Raw genomic sequence first — 15,477 nt, forward strand, 5'->3', positions numbered from 1 at the left:
AGTATTTTTTTTTCATATTTAGTAATCACCTCTTCGTCTCCAAGGTGTATCTGTGTTCATCTATCTGGTAGGCAAAAGACCTTGGCCAGCTTGCGGATATAATACATAAATTACAATTCACTTTCTACTCCATGCCCTCCATTAACTCCGTCTTGTCCAGAATCATCCCACGCATGCCGATAAATTCACGAAGACTCTCCCATTCCTCTCCAACTTCTTCTCCACGCATGTAAGGATCCTTAAAGCCCCATGCGACAGCAACCTTATCCATAGCAGCACGTTCCTCTTCCCGCAGCCAGCGGTGGCGCAGAGGAATCCCAGGCAGCCATGTAACTCGCTCCATTTGATCGTTGGCTGTGGTGATTGCAAGGATTCCAATAGAGGAAGTACCTCCAACATATGCTAAGGATGCAGCAAAAGCAATTCCCGTTGCAGTGCTGGGATCCATCGTATTCTGAAATGTAGATGCCCATGAAGCAAGGGCATAGCATGCCATAGGAGCCACCGCCAAGCCACCCAAAGGAATACCGGCCTTTCTAACGACCTTAGCGCGGTGAAAGGCCGGGGCACAGAATGTACTATCAATGATGGCCAAGACAAGAGAAAGGTTCTTCTGCGAAATAGCGACGTCCAATGCCATATTCGCGAGCTCAGCTGGAATAGCGCTGTTAACGTGCTTGGGGCTTGCCTTGTGGTATTTTGGCGGTGCGCTGTTCTCCTCGGGAACTGGTTTGTTGGCATATAGATGGAAGACCTCTGGGAAATGTTCTGCCCGTCGCAGGATAGTTTGGGTCTTCGTGTAAATTTCCAACGCCTCCTCATTAATGAAGACTTTTTCATCTTTTACAATATCGGTAGCAATGCGCGAGATTGCGTCGGCAAGTCGAGGATCGGGGATTGAGAAGCCCTTTGCTGCGTTGGCTGCTTGCGCAGACGTTCCTTTCTTCTCTTCCATGTCCAATAAAGATGAAATGGCATTGTTGCCACTCTTAGGCAAAGTGCCGTCGAATGGCTCCTGTTCGCTGAGAACAAGAGATTGCGCGATCCTCTCACATTCAGCCAGTAACTGGTTTACCGTTTCGTTGGCGGGGACAGCGTCTGCCTTAAGTATAGCCGATGCTTTCTGTTCTACCTCCTGGATGGCCAATTCTTCAGCGGAGGATGTAGAGGCGTAGCGACGACTTAAAAGGGATGGAGAAGTGGCATTTGATCGAATACTGTGCTTTAATGACTGTAGCGCAAGGCCATTGCTAGCAGCGCGACTTTCGGATGCGATTGGGAGTCGTGCAGGATGAAGGGCGCGGCGCTGGGCTATATTGGAGAATTGACAGAAATGACAGACCGGACCTCGCGGCCTGGAGGTTCTTGAGGCTCCCAAGGCTACTCGCTTCATGACGAATGGCGTGGAGAAGATGATTTCAGGCGACGTTTTTTTTTCTGGAAGAGCGGAAGGGAAGTTCCAGAAAGGCGGAGACTTTGGCCCCGGCGAGGACAAGTCCACAGCCCCCATCAACCTCTGACGTCTTAGTTTCTTTCTGCCTTGCACCTCCTTCTGGTCAAGGAGTTCTACCTCTTGATACCCCATTCTTCCATTCATGAAGCAGTAGATACTCCTCGTCTTCTTCTTGGTCGCTTCCAGCAATCTCGTCGAAATGCCTCCTCCCCCTCCTCCCCCTCCGCCGCCGCCGCCTGGGGGTTTTGGTGGCCCTCCCCCTCCTCCCCCAGGAAACCTACCTAATCGCCCAAGCAAAGGAGAGGTCAAAGATAGGGTAAGTCATCTTTGTTGTTTAGTCACGATCTTTTTGGATATATATAAAGCTCGGTTCCTCCAAGTACAAGCAACGAACTAATTCTCTTTACAGGGCGCACTCTTATCTGATATTCACAAAGGTACAAAATTGAAGAAGGCGGTTACCAATGATCGATCAGCACCTCAACTTACAAAGTCTGGGGGGGAGTTCTGGGGGACCCCCCTGTTGGTGCTGCACCACCAGTCCCTGGAGCCATGAAGCCTCCGGCTGGCCTTGCGCCTCCCGTACCGTCACCAGCTGCCGCCAATAGATTACGAAGCAACAGTGAAGGAGTATCGGGATCGGATGGGCCGTCAGCATCACCAGCAGCCCAACTCGGGGGCCTTTTTGCTGGAGGAATGCCAAAACTACGCAGCCGTGGAGGTGTTGATACTGGGGCCAATCGAGATGATTCTTCATACAAATCTGACTCGGAAAGCACGCGACCACCTGTTGCTGCACCTCCTCGACCTCCAGCAGCCCCGAAGCTTCCTGGGGGACGTCCTCCACCTCCACCACCTTCAGTAGATCCCCCGGTGAATCCGCTAGTCGCCGGTTTGAAGAAACCTCCACCACGACCTGCATCCAGACCATCATCTACTGTCACAGCAGCATCTACAAAGACTGCTCCAGAAGCTCCTCCTCCACGAGCCCCTCCAGTACCTCCTGGAGGCCTCAGGGCTCCGCCAGCCCCGCCACCACCAGCATCTCGGAGGCCCTCTGGTCCTCCACCACCTCCTCCCGCATCATCCAGTCCAGCGCCTCCCCCTCCTCCATCTGCTCCTGCTGGCCGGGCTCCTCCCCCTCCGCCAGTGGCCCCTGGACGACCAACTCCTCCTCCACCTTCTGGTGGTCCACCATCAATTGCCGCTCAAGCCGCTCGCACCGCTCTTGGTACTTCCAGTCCTTCCTCCCCTCCACCACCTCCTCCATCAGCCGCTCCAGCAGCTCCACCTCCGCCTCCGCCTACCTCGCCTCCGGCTGCGCCCTCAATTGAACCGCCGTCGCGACCATCACCTGTTCCCTCGCGTCCTCCTTCTCAAGAGCCACATGCTGCTCTAGATCCCAGTGCTTATACCTTAACGAACGGTGGATCATCCCAAGCTTATAATTCGCGAGCTCCTTCGACACACGGCTCGGTTCGAATAGAAGATCCTCGATTTAAATTCCAAAGCGATGGATTGCTCTCCAAACCCCGGCCTTTTACCGGCGGCGAGCGCAGATACCGCGCTGGAAGAGGCAGCAGTGTACCTTTAGATCTGAGTGCGTTGAGTGGCTGATGCGAGTGCACAGGAAATTGCAGGCGATATTGTGCACAAATAGCGAATCTACATAAACTATACATTTTCCATCCGTCTATTGTTAGTTGCCTTTGGACTAGGAATGAAGGACACCTTCAAATAAGCCTCCCCATAGATTGAACAACACTCGGGGTCTACTCTACTATATTATCTCGTGCCCAACTAGGTAGTTGACATTGTTGAAAATGAAGTTTCAATAGATTCGTCACATGTGTAAATGAAAATTGGCTTGAAATACTCGTGAATTTTGAAATGATACATATAACTATGTACTGTATTGTGAAATGTCGTTGTTCTCGAGCTTATCCTAGCTCTACGCACGTGATCAACATCAATCGATGCAAACCCGCGCAGACTTCAAGACCGAAGATTATCCCACGCGAACATCAGCAATTGAATCTTGAACGTCATTTCAGCTGCAGCTGTGTGGCTTTTATTACCGATATTATTGACAACTATAGTCTTCAATTGTCCATTCGCCAGACGCCCGTCGAATATCTCAAGTGACCTAAGAGCTTTGATTGAGCTCTCATCCGTGTTGCTTGCCGACGAAGTGCTGATCTCGACCTGTCAGCTCCGACAAATCTCCCGCATAGAATAAGGAGAGATATTCGAGTTCCTATCCGTATCACCAACCTCCAATCGGTACCCGGCAGTCTAGGTCTCCAGGGTCAAGGCAATAACAACGTCGCGCGGGAAATTGTGAAAGGAACTTTGATCCGCAACAAATTGACCGGCCCAGTCGTTACATCGATTTATATCTTAAGGGTCTAAGACGTAGTGGGGAAATATCAGCGCAATTTATCAATACTCCAGTGGGAATTGTCGCCCAGCATGTCTCTACAACCATACATCAACAGTGAGTTTCGAGCTCTAAGCTTATCCAGAAGACTTGCTTGAATAAATTGCTAATACCCTTTTCACTACTACAGAAAAAGTTCTCATCCTTACTGTGGATGGCCGCACACTTCTCGGAACACTTCTTTCAACGGACCAATTGACCAACCTCGTCCTGACCGAGACAGTGGAGCGCATTATTCGAACTCCAGAAGACGATGAGCCATCTTCGCAGGTCGAGCATGGACTCTACTTGATTCGAGGTGATAATGTGGTTGTCTGCGGCGAAGTAGACGAGAAGATTGACGGAGATATTGACTGGACTAAGGTGAAGGGTGAGGTTATCCGCGACACGAAAAATGCATGAGCCAGGTTCTGTATAGGCAGCACCTTTTCTTTTCCTTTTCTTTAAAAATCACTTTTTATGGAGAGTTCTCGGCGTTGGTGTTCTGGGGGATTACTACTTCGATCCTTGTCCTTTTCTTTATCTTTCTTTTGTCTTTTGATTTTGCATATGGGAGGTTGAAAGGACGACGACATTTCGCACCGAATCCATTTGGACAGTACGGAACGCAAGTTGTGAATGTGGCCTATGATCAGACTGGACTCGTGCTCGCCCGAAGGCATTACCCAGTCCGTCCCAGCCCGGTCAAGCATTGGCAATTAATCGACTGTTCGATGATCTCCTCCCATTGGGCAAATGATATGCAGGACAATGCTCCCTTGCCTTTTTCAATGATGCAATCATGCGCGAGAGATGTCGACCTCACATGCGGGGATTGTCTGTTGTGTTGTGTTGTGTAAAGCTCGGCCATGTCGCGGTTGGCCGCACGGGGATCGCCGTCGCATACTTAAAGAGACACACGCCCAGATGGACCGCGGGGCAAGGGGGTTGGGGAGATGGAAAGAATCATTGATCATTTTACATTACAATATGTTTTTGGCTCGGAGCGGGGCAAGGATTCTCTTTTCTCTTTGCATCATAATACGAACTACTATGTACACCGATACTATCTTGCATTATCAACTCTTTTGACTCGGCACGGCAAACCTTGCCCTGGCTGGGGTGGATGTTGTTGTTCCCGCAGGTTCACAGCCACGATGAAAATGAAATCAAATACAATCACCACTACAAGACTAGACACGGTTTGACAGGGCTGAGAATTTCCCTATTGTCCTACTTAAACAAGGATCTAGGGATTGAGATCCGGACTTCCTCTACCTAGACTTGTACTGCCTGGTTGCCCGATCGCATCGTACAATAGCGTGCTGTCATTTCTTGGCGCGGGAACTCTAGTAATTTGGGATAAATTAATGAATTATATAGTACTAGTATGGAGTACTCTGTAGACGGTCAGCGTTGAAGTATGCAGGAAACAATGAGAATGTGAGAGGTCCAGCATTTCTGCATACGTATAAAGTGAATTAATTATATTTTGAATAATAAAATGCATCCAAAGTACAGAGAATGTAGAATGTAAAATAAGCCCCAAGGCAGAAACAGAAAGGGAGACTTTCTCTCTGCCGCCCCATTCCCCCCCCCCTCAAAACCTCCTGACCAACCTTTTTTCCCTCCCCGTTTCAACTTTCACCGTGTTTCATCCTCTCTCTTCCTCTCTTTTTCTCCTTTTCCTACACTTCTTCTCATCCAACTCCCCCTTCGCTGGTCGTTGGGCTTTCTCTATCCTCCGCTCTTCTATCTCCGCTGTCTCTTTTTACCCCTGATCCGCGCCCGCCTCCACACCAGCCCTTCATGTGGATTCTACCATCACGGAACATTCAACCAATATCGGGTCAGACTCTCTTGTCCTCCCGCGCTTACAGCCCCTCGTGAGCGTGCGGTAGGATTTCTCAAAAAAATTCTAGGAGAAATTCCGAGTCAAAAGAAATAAAGACGAAAAGAAAAAGAAAAAAAAGAAATAACCAGGCCAATCCCCCACGTCGGCCATGTGGCTCTATCGGGGTGCGCAGTCGGCAGTCTTCTACTATGCCACCTGTACCCCCTGCGCCCAAAGTATTGATCGTCGAAAGCGCAAGAAGGATGCCATACGAACCCAACGTCTAAAGGAAAAAGGCGACCTTGAGATCGTGACCGACCAACCCCGTCCTTTCCCGCAACCGACTCCGTTCAGTACCAATCAAGGGTGGGAGGAAGAAATCACTTTAGGTCCCGGACCTCCAGCTCGACGACATCGTAATATTCCTCGAACCGATAGCTGGAATACGGATCAGAGCTCGCAATTGAAAAAGGACAAAAGTGGGGGTTTGATGCACCCGATTGCTGAGCGATGGAAGCGATATCAACGGGAAGATGAACCTCTCTGGGGACAGGACTGGGGCCAGGAAGTACGCGGGTCGTCCATTGGCTTCTCAGGACGTGGGCGTGCTATTGAAGAAGAACCCTCCAAATACTATATGCCCCGTGCTCCCCCTATCAATGACCTTCATCCTCCCATTGTAAGTGGGCCAATCAGCCGTGCTGATACTAGATGGATGCTCCAACCACCACCCAGTGCGAAAGTAATGGCCGGAAAGGAACGATTCTCAGCCTCCCCTCGCGACAGTGTTGGTGGCTTTGCCCGTGACCGTACCTCTCGGGTTTCTCGGAACGGCTTGACCATCGACTCACATATGTCGAGAACTGCCGATGGAACTCTAGATGAGAGTGTCGAGCAGCAATTACCGCGCCGGCCATCTGCATCTCGCGTCCGGGGTCATTCGAAAAGCAGCGAGGAATTAGATGAGCCCCCCTTTTCTCGAGCGGATTCCATGTCCTCTCTAGCCAATTCCGACGACCAGTCCCTCAGCGCCTCATGGAGATATCCAGACACCCCTGCCACTCGACCAGGCTCTAAATCTACAGAAGGCAGTGAAAAAGTGTATGCTCGCCCGCAGATTTCCAAGACGCTCTCCACCCTGCAACGCGGGGAGAAACCAAAGTTTCAGTGCTTGCAATTAGAAATCAACGACGACGCTCGCGATGAAGTTGGATTTGGTGAACTGGAACGCATTCGCCCGTGGCGCTGGAGCATGGACATTTAACGGCCTTGATTTTACCAACCCTTGACCTTGACCACCGAAAACATCACTTCTACAACCTCATCCTGCCCGATTTCACCTCTTTTCAAACAATCTTTTTTCGCACCCACTTTATTTTCGAACTCAGGCGTTTGGAGCAAAAAAGCGCAGCCAGCGTTCTTCACCGTTTCTTCGTCACAGTCGCCTTTCATCGATCACCCGCGACATTTTACCACCTTTCAACATCAACCTACAGGGAATGCAGAGTATGGCTGGTCCAAAAATGAGCCCCCCCTCAACAGCGATTGATTTACCAGCAAAACCATCTACCTTTCGGCTTCACTGCGAAGCCATACTCCAGAGACATACCCACATCATTCCTTGCCACTACCCTACAATACCTTCCTTAACTTTTCTCTCCTTTAAAGCACTGGCCGGATCACCAAGCAAGATCCTCCGAATTCTTTGTTCTCGTGTTTGTTTTATTTCGCCCTTCTCACCACCTTTGACTATCCTTATAACCCTTTTTTTCCTTTTCTTGTAACATAATAATCCGCCGTTCAAGTTTACATACATAGCGCATACATAGCATGATGGTTCTTTGCATCTAATTCTTTTCATTCAGTATGTCTCTTGACTATATACTAGTAGTGTATTAAATTCTGAATTAAATGCCGTGTAAATATACTACACTTTAGTTACTCACCTAATACTTAGTAAATAACTATGAGGTGAGGTTTTGTTGGGTTCTATAAATATATCTATGTCACATGTGATATGGATATCCTCTAAAAGAAGTCTAGTTCCTTGAAATCTCCAGATTTGCTTCATTGAAGTAGGTACTACTAACTATTAGTTAGTAACTAGTAGTAGTACCTCAAGAAATACATTGGTATACAGTGTAGGTACACTGGGACATCAGAATTCGAGCGCTGCACCAATGTCCCAGTGTCGCCAGTGTCGGACACTGGCAGGTGCATACGCTATGTAGTAGTAGTGCTAGTAGACAACCCGCCAGTTTTCAGTGACATAGTCTCCAGGTAGAAACAGATAGAAACTCACCTATGTTTCAACTTGCCTCTATTGGAATAGAGGCAATCTGAACAGCTGTTTAGGCCTAGTGGACTACTTTCCAAGTACACCACTAGTAAGGTTACTAGACAATTTCAGACCAAGACTTGACGAATCTCACCGACTCGGGAGTCTGAAATTCGGTCGAGATGCTCGAAGTTTTATAGATGCCGGAACAAAAAAAAAAAAATGAGGTGTCTCATGACTCCAATGCATTTGCCATTCGTGATAGTATAAGATAAAAAGCCCTTGAAATCATTGCATGCACATACATATCTTTTGTCTGAGAAGGGGAAAAAAAAAGTTGAAAACGTTTGAAAAAATAAAAAAAGAGAATCAGAGAGGCCGGGAAACAGGAATTCCGATATCCTTCAAGGCATGTAGAAGATTGGGAGAAAAGACGAGGAAAGGAAAGGAAAGGGAATTTAGAGTTGGTGCGAGAGGAATAAGAACAGTTGAAAGGAAAACCAAGACGGGTATGCGTGTGAGGTTGGCTAGTCTCGACAATTTGAAACCAGTCGATTGAATTTGCAAGGGACAAGGGACTTTCTAGATTCATTCTCGTAGGAATTCGGGAATGTGATAGAGAAAGAAGACAAGAGAGAAAGGAGGGTAGGGCCTGGAGTGGGGATTCGACCCAGTAGTGTCCCTCCGAAAATCCGTCTTTTCCTATCGCCATGCTTGCTGATTGGTTGCTGAAGCCATTGGGTATATAGAAGAGCAGGCCGTCTTGCCTGATTTTCCTCTAGTAGACCTTCTTCTTCTCGTCCATGCTCAATTGACCAGGACCCATGTTGACAAGGAGAAGTAGACCACCACTAGCTATCGTTAGTGAATGCAGGAAGGTAGAAGCGGAAGTGAAAGAATGAACGTACACAATAGACAGAATCTGGAAGAAGTCGTACTTGGCAAAGTCCTTGTGCGGGTGGTGGGGGTGAAGCTAACAGAGACGTCAGTCAATTGAACCAATAAAACACTCATCAAGGTATTGCTCGAAAGCAAAATTGCGCAGAACATACAGTCCAGAAGTTGTTCACTAATACATTGAACACACTCAGCAGGACAACCAAGATGATAGCACTCCATTTAGCCTTGAAGCCAACAACGACCATGACACAAGCGATGAGACCAAATCCACTGACGACGACACGCCAGAAGCTCCATGCGCCAGCGAAGACGAATCCAACGAAGAGGAAGATGAGCAGAACACGACCGGCGAACTGCACGTACATCTTGCGGTCCTTCTCGTCAAGCTGGGGCAGACCGGCGGGGACAAACTTCTTGCGAACCCACGAGTCGGACAGTACCATGAGCAGACCACCGACGACACTCAAGTTACGAAGGAAGAAGTTCAAATCGAAGATAAGACCATATCCCAGGCCTTGCGAGATGACCACGGCCAATAAACCGGCGACAGCGTACTCGGTGCGCTTGCGGGCGATCACCAGAACGGAACAGACGCACATGGCGATCATATTGACGATCAGGAAGAGGTGTGTGATACCCCACGGAACTAAAAAAAAAGGTAGATTTAGTCAGAGTAGATCACATTGTGAGTGGTTGGATTGACACATGTGAATGCTGATTTGAGGTGGACTTGTGCTGTTGAAGGTTGTTGCCCTTCCTCGGTTGGTGGGTGCGGAGAGGGGAAGCTGTGTTTGAGGCTATTCTTACTGCCGCGGAAGTCATGTAGGTAGACAAGCTGATCGCTCCATTGTGTAAGCATGCGCAGAGAGTCCTCAAGGAAAGTCACGACGATGAGAAAACGACCGATCGCAGGAAGGTGTCTGTAGGAGTGCCAAAAGTGAACACCGTGTCAGTGCATGCCTTGAAGATCCCTTGTTTTGGGTATGATTTGGGGGCCCTTGGGGACGCGGAGGCCAGAGGAAACTTGTTTCGTGGACATATAGCTAGAAGCTACCCAGCGGAATCACAAGTCGATTTCCAATAGATTGGAGTAGGACGTACGGCTTCACAGGGTCGGCCATGGTATCTAGCCAATCTTCGATCTTGCTGGTTTGCTCGCGAATCGCATCGAGCGGGCTAGGATCGCTAGCAGCATCTGCGCTGCCAGGACCACCGAAGGGGTTCTGGTGGCCGAGGTTATAGCCCGCTGTGCCACGGATTTGGGCCATTACGGACGAGAGTGAAATAGAAGAAGGAAAGTAAGAATGAAGGAATTCGAGGTTGAAGAGTAGAGACGAAGTGAGAGAGAGAGAGAGATGGAGGGAGTAAATAGTGAGTGGAGCCAGCCATACAAAGCGGTCTTCTTCAGGCCACGCTGCCCGGAACTCGACGCTAGTCTACTTTGGGTCAAGTGACGACAATCGTGTTCACCCTGGAACGGACCAACACAAGAAGTATTTGATTTTTTATTAGTATTATTATTATAGAAAATGAAAGGCTTGATTTTGGGAGGCCTAAGTGGGGAGATTGTGGTGTTTTACATAGTAATAACAATGGTAGTGGTAGTGGTAGCTGTTATTGTGCATTTAGACTACAGAAACAGTGATGCTGTCTTGCTCAATGCTTTCCATTGGGATTCGAAAGAGACACATAAAAAAAAAAGAAAAGAAAACATATAAAAAAAAGTACATGTTTGAGCTACAAACACGGGCCCAAATGGATTTGTTTCTCGCGATCCTCAATTCCCTCCATGGGGGATCAAGTCCGCATTGTGCGCGCGTTGTCTTTTCTCCCTGTGGAACAGAGGGACGGATTCTGGTATTATGGGGACACGCCCGAAACGCCAAAGCCAAATCAAGGGGGAGATAATAAATACAGGTCACGGATGAAAATATGGAGGTTTGGCATAGAAGGGAGGCATCAATGAGATGAAAATAGAAAATCTCTCAGAGATTGAATCATGCGGCCCAGTCCGAGTCCAGAGGGTGGCCCTTCTCGCGAAGGTCCGGCAGATAAGTCGGAGTGATGGTAACGCGAGGCTTAACGGGAGCTGGAGCGGAGGTGACGGGGGCAGGCTTGGTCTCGGAGGCACTGGTCTCGCTGACACTCTCGTCAGTCTTGTTGGCCTTTTTGTTCTCCTTCTTGTTGCCGCCCTTCTTGGTCTTAACCTGGGTCCATGCTTGGTCGGCATCGGCCGCCTTGGCCATCTGCTCTTGAACCTCCTCAGTGGGAAGACCCTGCTCCCACTCGCTGGTAGTAGCAGGCTCAAAGGTGTCCAGAAGCTGCACATTGGCAGCGGGAACAGGAGCGGGAGCGGCAGCAGCGGGCTGGGAGATACCGTTAGTCGCCTTCTTCTTCTCCCAGGCGTTGTTGGCGTGGGACTGAGCCCAAGCGGCTTCACGCTCAGGGATGTTCCGGCGGTGCTGCTCCAGCTTCTTCTGGCGTTCGAGCTCATCGAGGCGTGCCTGTTCCTTGCGCTCTTCATTCTTGCGCTGGTGGTTACGCGCCTTCTTGCCCTTCTCAGACACAGGCTCCTTCTTGTTCTTCTTCTCGGGCTGGGCGGGAAGGTCACCAGTCACACGAAGCACCTTGGCGTTGGCAGCAGAGGTCGGGGTCTCAAGCATGTCATCGATATCGCCAGCGGAGGGAACAGTAGCGTTAACCTGGGGAGAGACGGCCGGAGAAAGATCATCATCGGCCTCGGCACCGGTTGTGGAAGAGGCGTGAGAGCCAACGTCAAGCTGAGCAGCCTTCTTTTGCTGCTTCTTCTTCTTGTTCTTGGAGGTGGTGGTCTGGGGAATGCCATTCTTGATAGCAGTCTGGCGACGGGCCATCTCGCGGGGGTCGATCTCCGCCTCGGGCTGCTCATCCTCGGTGGTTGGGGGAGAGACAACAGTCTTCAGCTCGGGCTTTTTGGTCGAAGCAGTTTCGGGAGCTTTGGTCTTTCGCTTGGGCTTCTTAGATACCGGCTGGGCTTTTTCAAGAATCTGCTGTACGGGAGCCTTGGCTTTGGGGGCGGCGCCATTGGTGTAGTACCACCCGAGTCCACCGGCCACGACCAGCAGGATGGCCCAGCTAAGATAGGGATTCATGGTCATTGAGCTATATGAAGGCAAGAGTTAGCTTTCATTTCGTCCTATTTCGTCCAACGCTCCAGATTTCTTGACCCACAAGTGTGTTCGGGACATACTCTAGTAACGAGTGGCCGTTTGAAGGCAAAAGGGTTAAAGTTGTGGAATTGGTGAATTGGGGGGCGAATTGAGTTCACAAAAGGAGAACAATAGGTCACGCGCACAATACAACGGAGCTGTAGAATGAGATCGTCGTACACTTGTCACCGGAGAAAAAAAAGAAAAGGTAGAACGAGGAAGAATTGCGGTTTTTTAGAGGGCTAGCCCACGCATCGATGTCAGCCGATTCTCAAAAGAAAATTGACCGAACTCAAGGTGATCCGAAGTTTGGTAGCTCAAGTAGAGAACCTAAAAGTTGGTGCGATCACAGCAATCACAACCACAACCACGGGTGGTAGCAATGGGATGATGCGTGGTTGAGGAGTGTCGGGTCCGATGAGGGTGCGCAATGGGGGGGTTGATTTGCGCTCGGACGGGGATGGGAGGAGGAGGGTGTGAAAAGGCGAGGTAGGACAACGCGAGATCAGACGATCTCAGAAGTTGGCATGGAGTGAGAAAAGGGAAGTTAAACGAAGGAAAAGAAAAACAAAACAGAGGCCTCGTCAAAAGGAACGACAGAGGAGACAGGAGAGGAGGAAGAAGGAGAGATTCCCAGGTGTCCTTTTCGCTGGTACAATACAATACACAGGTATTACAGTACGGGCACACCATCCACTAGTCTGCCTGCTCTGATTTATAGAGTACGAAGTGTCTTCGAGTTAGTCTGTGTAGCACAAAGAATGATTTCAACGGTCTGTGTAGCCAATTATGATACTCTATATTCTGTCTTTGTGTATATTCACTAGTATTTATCAGGGATTGCTACCAAATTACTATGTACAGTGTGCACTTGTAACTCCGTAGTTAAACTCCTTATAATAGTCTTAACTTACGGTAATCACCTTACGGTAACTTGGAATGGAATGGCTTCTCCAGTGGAGAGATGGTCGCGCGAACAGGCCACGTCTCCTCCACGTCTCATTTCCACCTTGTCCTCCCCAGTGGGACTCCTTTCTTGACTAGTGTCAAATACGGAGTACCTTGGATATGTGTTTATGTACACTGTCGCAAGGACAAAGACCCGTCTGGTCAGGGTCTAGGCTGAGTGGTTGAAGATGGCTGTCGATCCGGCAGGGATTCGGCATCCCTTACAGACGGCCCTCACGCCCGCCACGAGGGGCCCGGAAAGTAAAGCCGGTCATTTTTGGTGTTGTAGCGAATCATAATCAGTCTATGTATACCGGACAATTTCAGTAGTAGTAAACTGTAAGAGTATACATAGTAGAAGATACCTGAGGATATTCACGGAGAGAATAGATGAAGCGGATGAGAAGGCCGGGCCAACCCGCGACCACTTGGATCGCTGTTAGTCAGGCACTTTTTTATATCATATCATATCAACTTCCAAGTTTTCCACTTGCACTCCCTTTTCCACTTTTCTACATATATCCAATCCACTTTCGCAATGGCAAAGAAGATTATCATCGATACCGACCCTGTAGGTATTTACTAGACTAGAATATTCAGAACCTGGCTAGATTTGATCTGATGTTTATTTATACAGGGTATTGACGACATTCTCGCTCTGCTGCTAGCTTTGTCTGCCAAGCCAGAGGAAGTCGAAATTTTGCTGATTTCTTTAACCTTTGGTAATATCGAAGTTGAAAAGTGAGCATTCGTCTATTTTTTTCTACCGGTACAACAGAATTCTGATCATTTAAAAATAGCTGTCTTCGCAATGTGGTTTCTATGTTCCATATCCTCGAACGCGAGACCCAGTGGCGTCGCGAAAACGGGCTCCCCGAAGGCTTCGGTGCTATGCGCGCCTCCCGCCCTATAGTTGCTGTTGGTGCCAAAGATCCTCTTGAGGATCAAAAGATGCTGGCAGACTACTTTCGTACGTCTTGGCCATCCATTTTTCTTTTCCCCTCTCAAACGCATTATGTACTAACTACCCCGCAGATGGCACCGATGGACTCGGAGGTATCCATGCTAGCGTATGTTCAGATGCAACCACATATTTGCCCCCGCAAGAGAATGAAGTGTACTGATTTTTACCATACAGCACCCACATCTCACCCCAAACCATGAGTGGGCGCATCTCTTTGACCCTGTCCGCGATTCCCATGGAATTGAGACCGTCAACGCGGGCCCTAGAGACGTGGATCAGTCTTTCGTTCCATCCAAGCTCCCTGCGCATAAGGAGATTCTTCGAGCACTGCGCGAGAATGAACCCGACTCGGTCACTTTAGTGGCTGTCGGTCCCCTCACCAATCTGGCACTTGCAGCTGCCGAAGACCCAGAGACTTTCCTACGCGTGAAGGAGGTAGTTGTAATGGGTGGTGCCGTGAATGAGCCTGGTAATGTATGTGGTTTAGCCTATAGCAAATTTTTACTACCTAAAGCCTTGTTTATATCCGTTCAGAATTGACCAACCACAATCTATAGGTGACTCCAATGGGCGAGTTCAACGCTTACGCGGATGCCTTTGCCGCTGCCCGGATCTACGCTCTCACATCGCCTAACCCGAACTCAACTCTGCCCCCTTCAACAATTTCACAGCTGCCCGCTTACCCTGCTAAACTGAGCAAGCAATTGACCCTTCGCCTCTTCTCTTTAGACATTACTCTGCGTCATAACATCTCCCGTGGTCAGTTCCGCACCGCAGTCACCCCACTGCTCGCAAAGGGCTCTCCTCTCGCAGAATGGGTCAATGCATTCATGGGACACACTTTCCGTACTCTGGAACGTCTACACCCTGGTCATGTCGGAGATGATGCTCAATTGAGCTTGCACGACCCTGTTTGCGTCTGGTATGCTTTGACATCGGAGGATCCACGATGGGCTCCTGCACCCAACTCCCCCGAAGACATCCGAATCGAGACCCTTGGCCAATGGACTCGTGGCATGTGTGTAGTGGATCGTCGTAACCGTCACCGCATTGACGGCGACGAGGAGAGTTCGAATGATCATGGACATTGGTTGAGTACCCGCGCTGGTAACCGTGTCTATCGGATGGACCAATCGCCGAACGAGTCCGACTTTGGCCAGGTCATTATTGACAAGCTTTTTGGTTAGAGATTTATGACTAGAGAATTGATGACATAGATGGTTGAACGAATATAAACTTTTTGGTATTCGCAAATCATGATCCGGCCCTTGTATTGAGAAGGATTGTATGATTGACAGAAACGAGGGACCCTCCAATTGGATACTGCGTACGCCAAATAGAAGTTGTCAATCCTGCTCGGATCCGGCCTGGACTAAATTTCATGCAGCTGATCGCCCCATAAATTTTGTCTTCACAGTGACAGCCGGAATGATTGTCCTGCAGACTGTGGATCATCCTAAAAATAATCCTTGTATTGTCTAAGCGCGCGTTAT

At 49.2% G+C, this 15,477-nt stretch overlaps 7 protein-coding genes across 7 annotated transcripts; 4 read left to right on the top strand and 3 right to left on the bottom strand.

Annotated features, from left to right (window-relative positions):
* Positions 1–124: 124 nt before the first annotated feature.
* Positions 125–1,393, bottom strand: N7469_008246 (uncharacterized protein; the record flags this gene model as incomplete). Its single annotated transcript, XM_056647164.1, has 1 exon — positions 125–1,393. One exon carries the CDS (start codon positions 1,391–1,393, stop codon positions 125–127), a length of 1,269 nt encoding a protein of 422 aa, XP_056498715.1.
* Positions 1,394–1,652: 259 nt separating this feature from the next.
* On the top strand, positions 1,653–3,070 carry N7469_008247 (putative proline-rich, actin-associated protein Vrp1; the record flags this gene model as incomplete). Its single annotated transcript, XM_056647165.1, has 3 exons — positions 1,653–1,769; positions 1,863–1,890; positions 1,959–3,070. The coding sequence occupies 3 exons, from the start codon at positions 1,653–1,655 to the stop codon at positions 3,068–3,070; spliced, it is 1,257 nt and encodes a 418-aa protein (XP_056498716.1).
* An 855-nt stretch (positions 3,071–3,925) lies between these two features.
* N7469_008248 (U6 snRNA-associated Sm-like protein LSm8) lies at positions 3,926–4,295 on the top strand (the record flags this gene model as incomplete). The annotated part of the gene is made up of 2 exons (XM_056647166.1): positions 3,926–3,950; positions 4,024–4,295. 2 exons carry the CDS (start codon positions 3,926–3,928, stop codon positions 4,293–4,295), a joined length of 297 nt encoding a protein of 98 aa, XP_056498717.1.
* Positions 4,296–5,875: 1,580 nt separating this feature from the next.
* On the top strand, positions 5,876–6,970 carry N7469_008249 (uncharacterized protein; the record flags this gene model as incomplete). The annotated part of the gene is made up of 1 exon (XM_056647167.1): positions 5,876–6,970. One exon carries the CDS (start codon positions 5,876–5,878, stop codon positions 6,968–6,970), a length of 1,095 nt encoding a protein of 364 aa, XP_056498718.1.
* Positions 6,971–8,762: 1,792 nt separating this feature from the next.
* N7469_008250 (protein ERV29) lies at positions 8,763–10,152 on the bottom strand (the record flags this gene model as incomplete). Its single annotated transcript, XM_056647168.1, has 5 exons — positions 8,763–8,835; positions 8,893–8,957; positions 9,037–9,530; positions 9,692–9,804; positions 9,986–10,152. The coding sequence occupies 5 exons, from the start codon at positions 10,150–10,152 to the stop codon at positions 8,763–8,765; spliced, it is 912 nt and encodes a 303-aa protein (XP_056498719.1).
* Positions 10,153–10,881: 729 nt separating this feature from the next.
* On the bottom strand, positions 10,882–12,111 carry N7469_008251 (uncharacterized protein; the record flags this gene model as incomplete). The annotated part of the gene is made up of 2 exons (XM_056647169.1): positions 10,882–12,025; positions 12,095–12,111. The coding sequence occupies 2 exons, from the start codon at positions 12,109–12,111 to the stop codon at positions 10,882–10,884; spliced, it is 1,161 nt and encodes a 386-aa protein (XP_056498720.1).
* A 1,447-nt stretch (positions 12,112–13,558) lies between these two features.
* N7469_008252 (putative nucleoside hydrolase) lies at positions 13,559–15,171 on the top strand (the record flags this gene model as incomplete). Its single annotated transcript, XM_056647170.1, has 6 exons — positions 13,559–13,591; positions 13,658–13,761; positions 13,821–13,990; positions 14,056–14,090; positions 14,159–14,458; positions 14,542–15,171. The coding sequence occupies 6 exons, from the start codon at positions 13,559–13,561 to the stop codon at positions 15,169–15,171; spliced, it is 1,272 nt and encodes a 423-aa protein (XP_056498721.1).
* Positions 15,172–15,477: the final 306 nt, after the last annotated feature.

Source organism: Penicillium citrinum (assembly GCF_028827155.1).
Source record: "Penicillium citrinum strain IBT 23319 chromosome Unknown utg000007l:1.0-2040159.0:1.0-2041076.0, whole genome shotgun sequence".
Classification (NCBI taxonomy): domain Eukaryota; kingdom Fungi; phylum Ascomycota; class Eurotiomycetes; order Eurotiales; family Aspergillaceae; genus Penicillium; species Penicillium citrinum.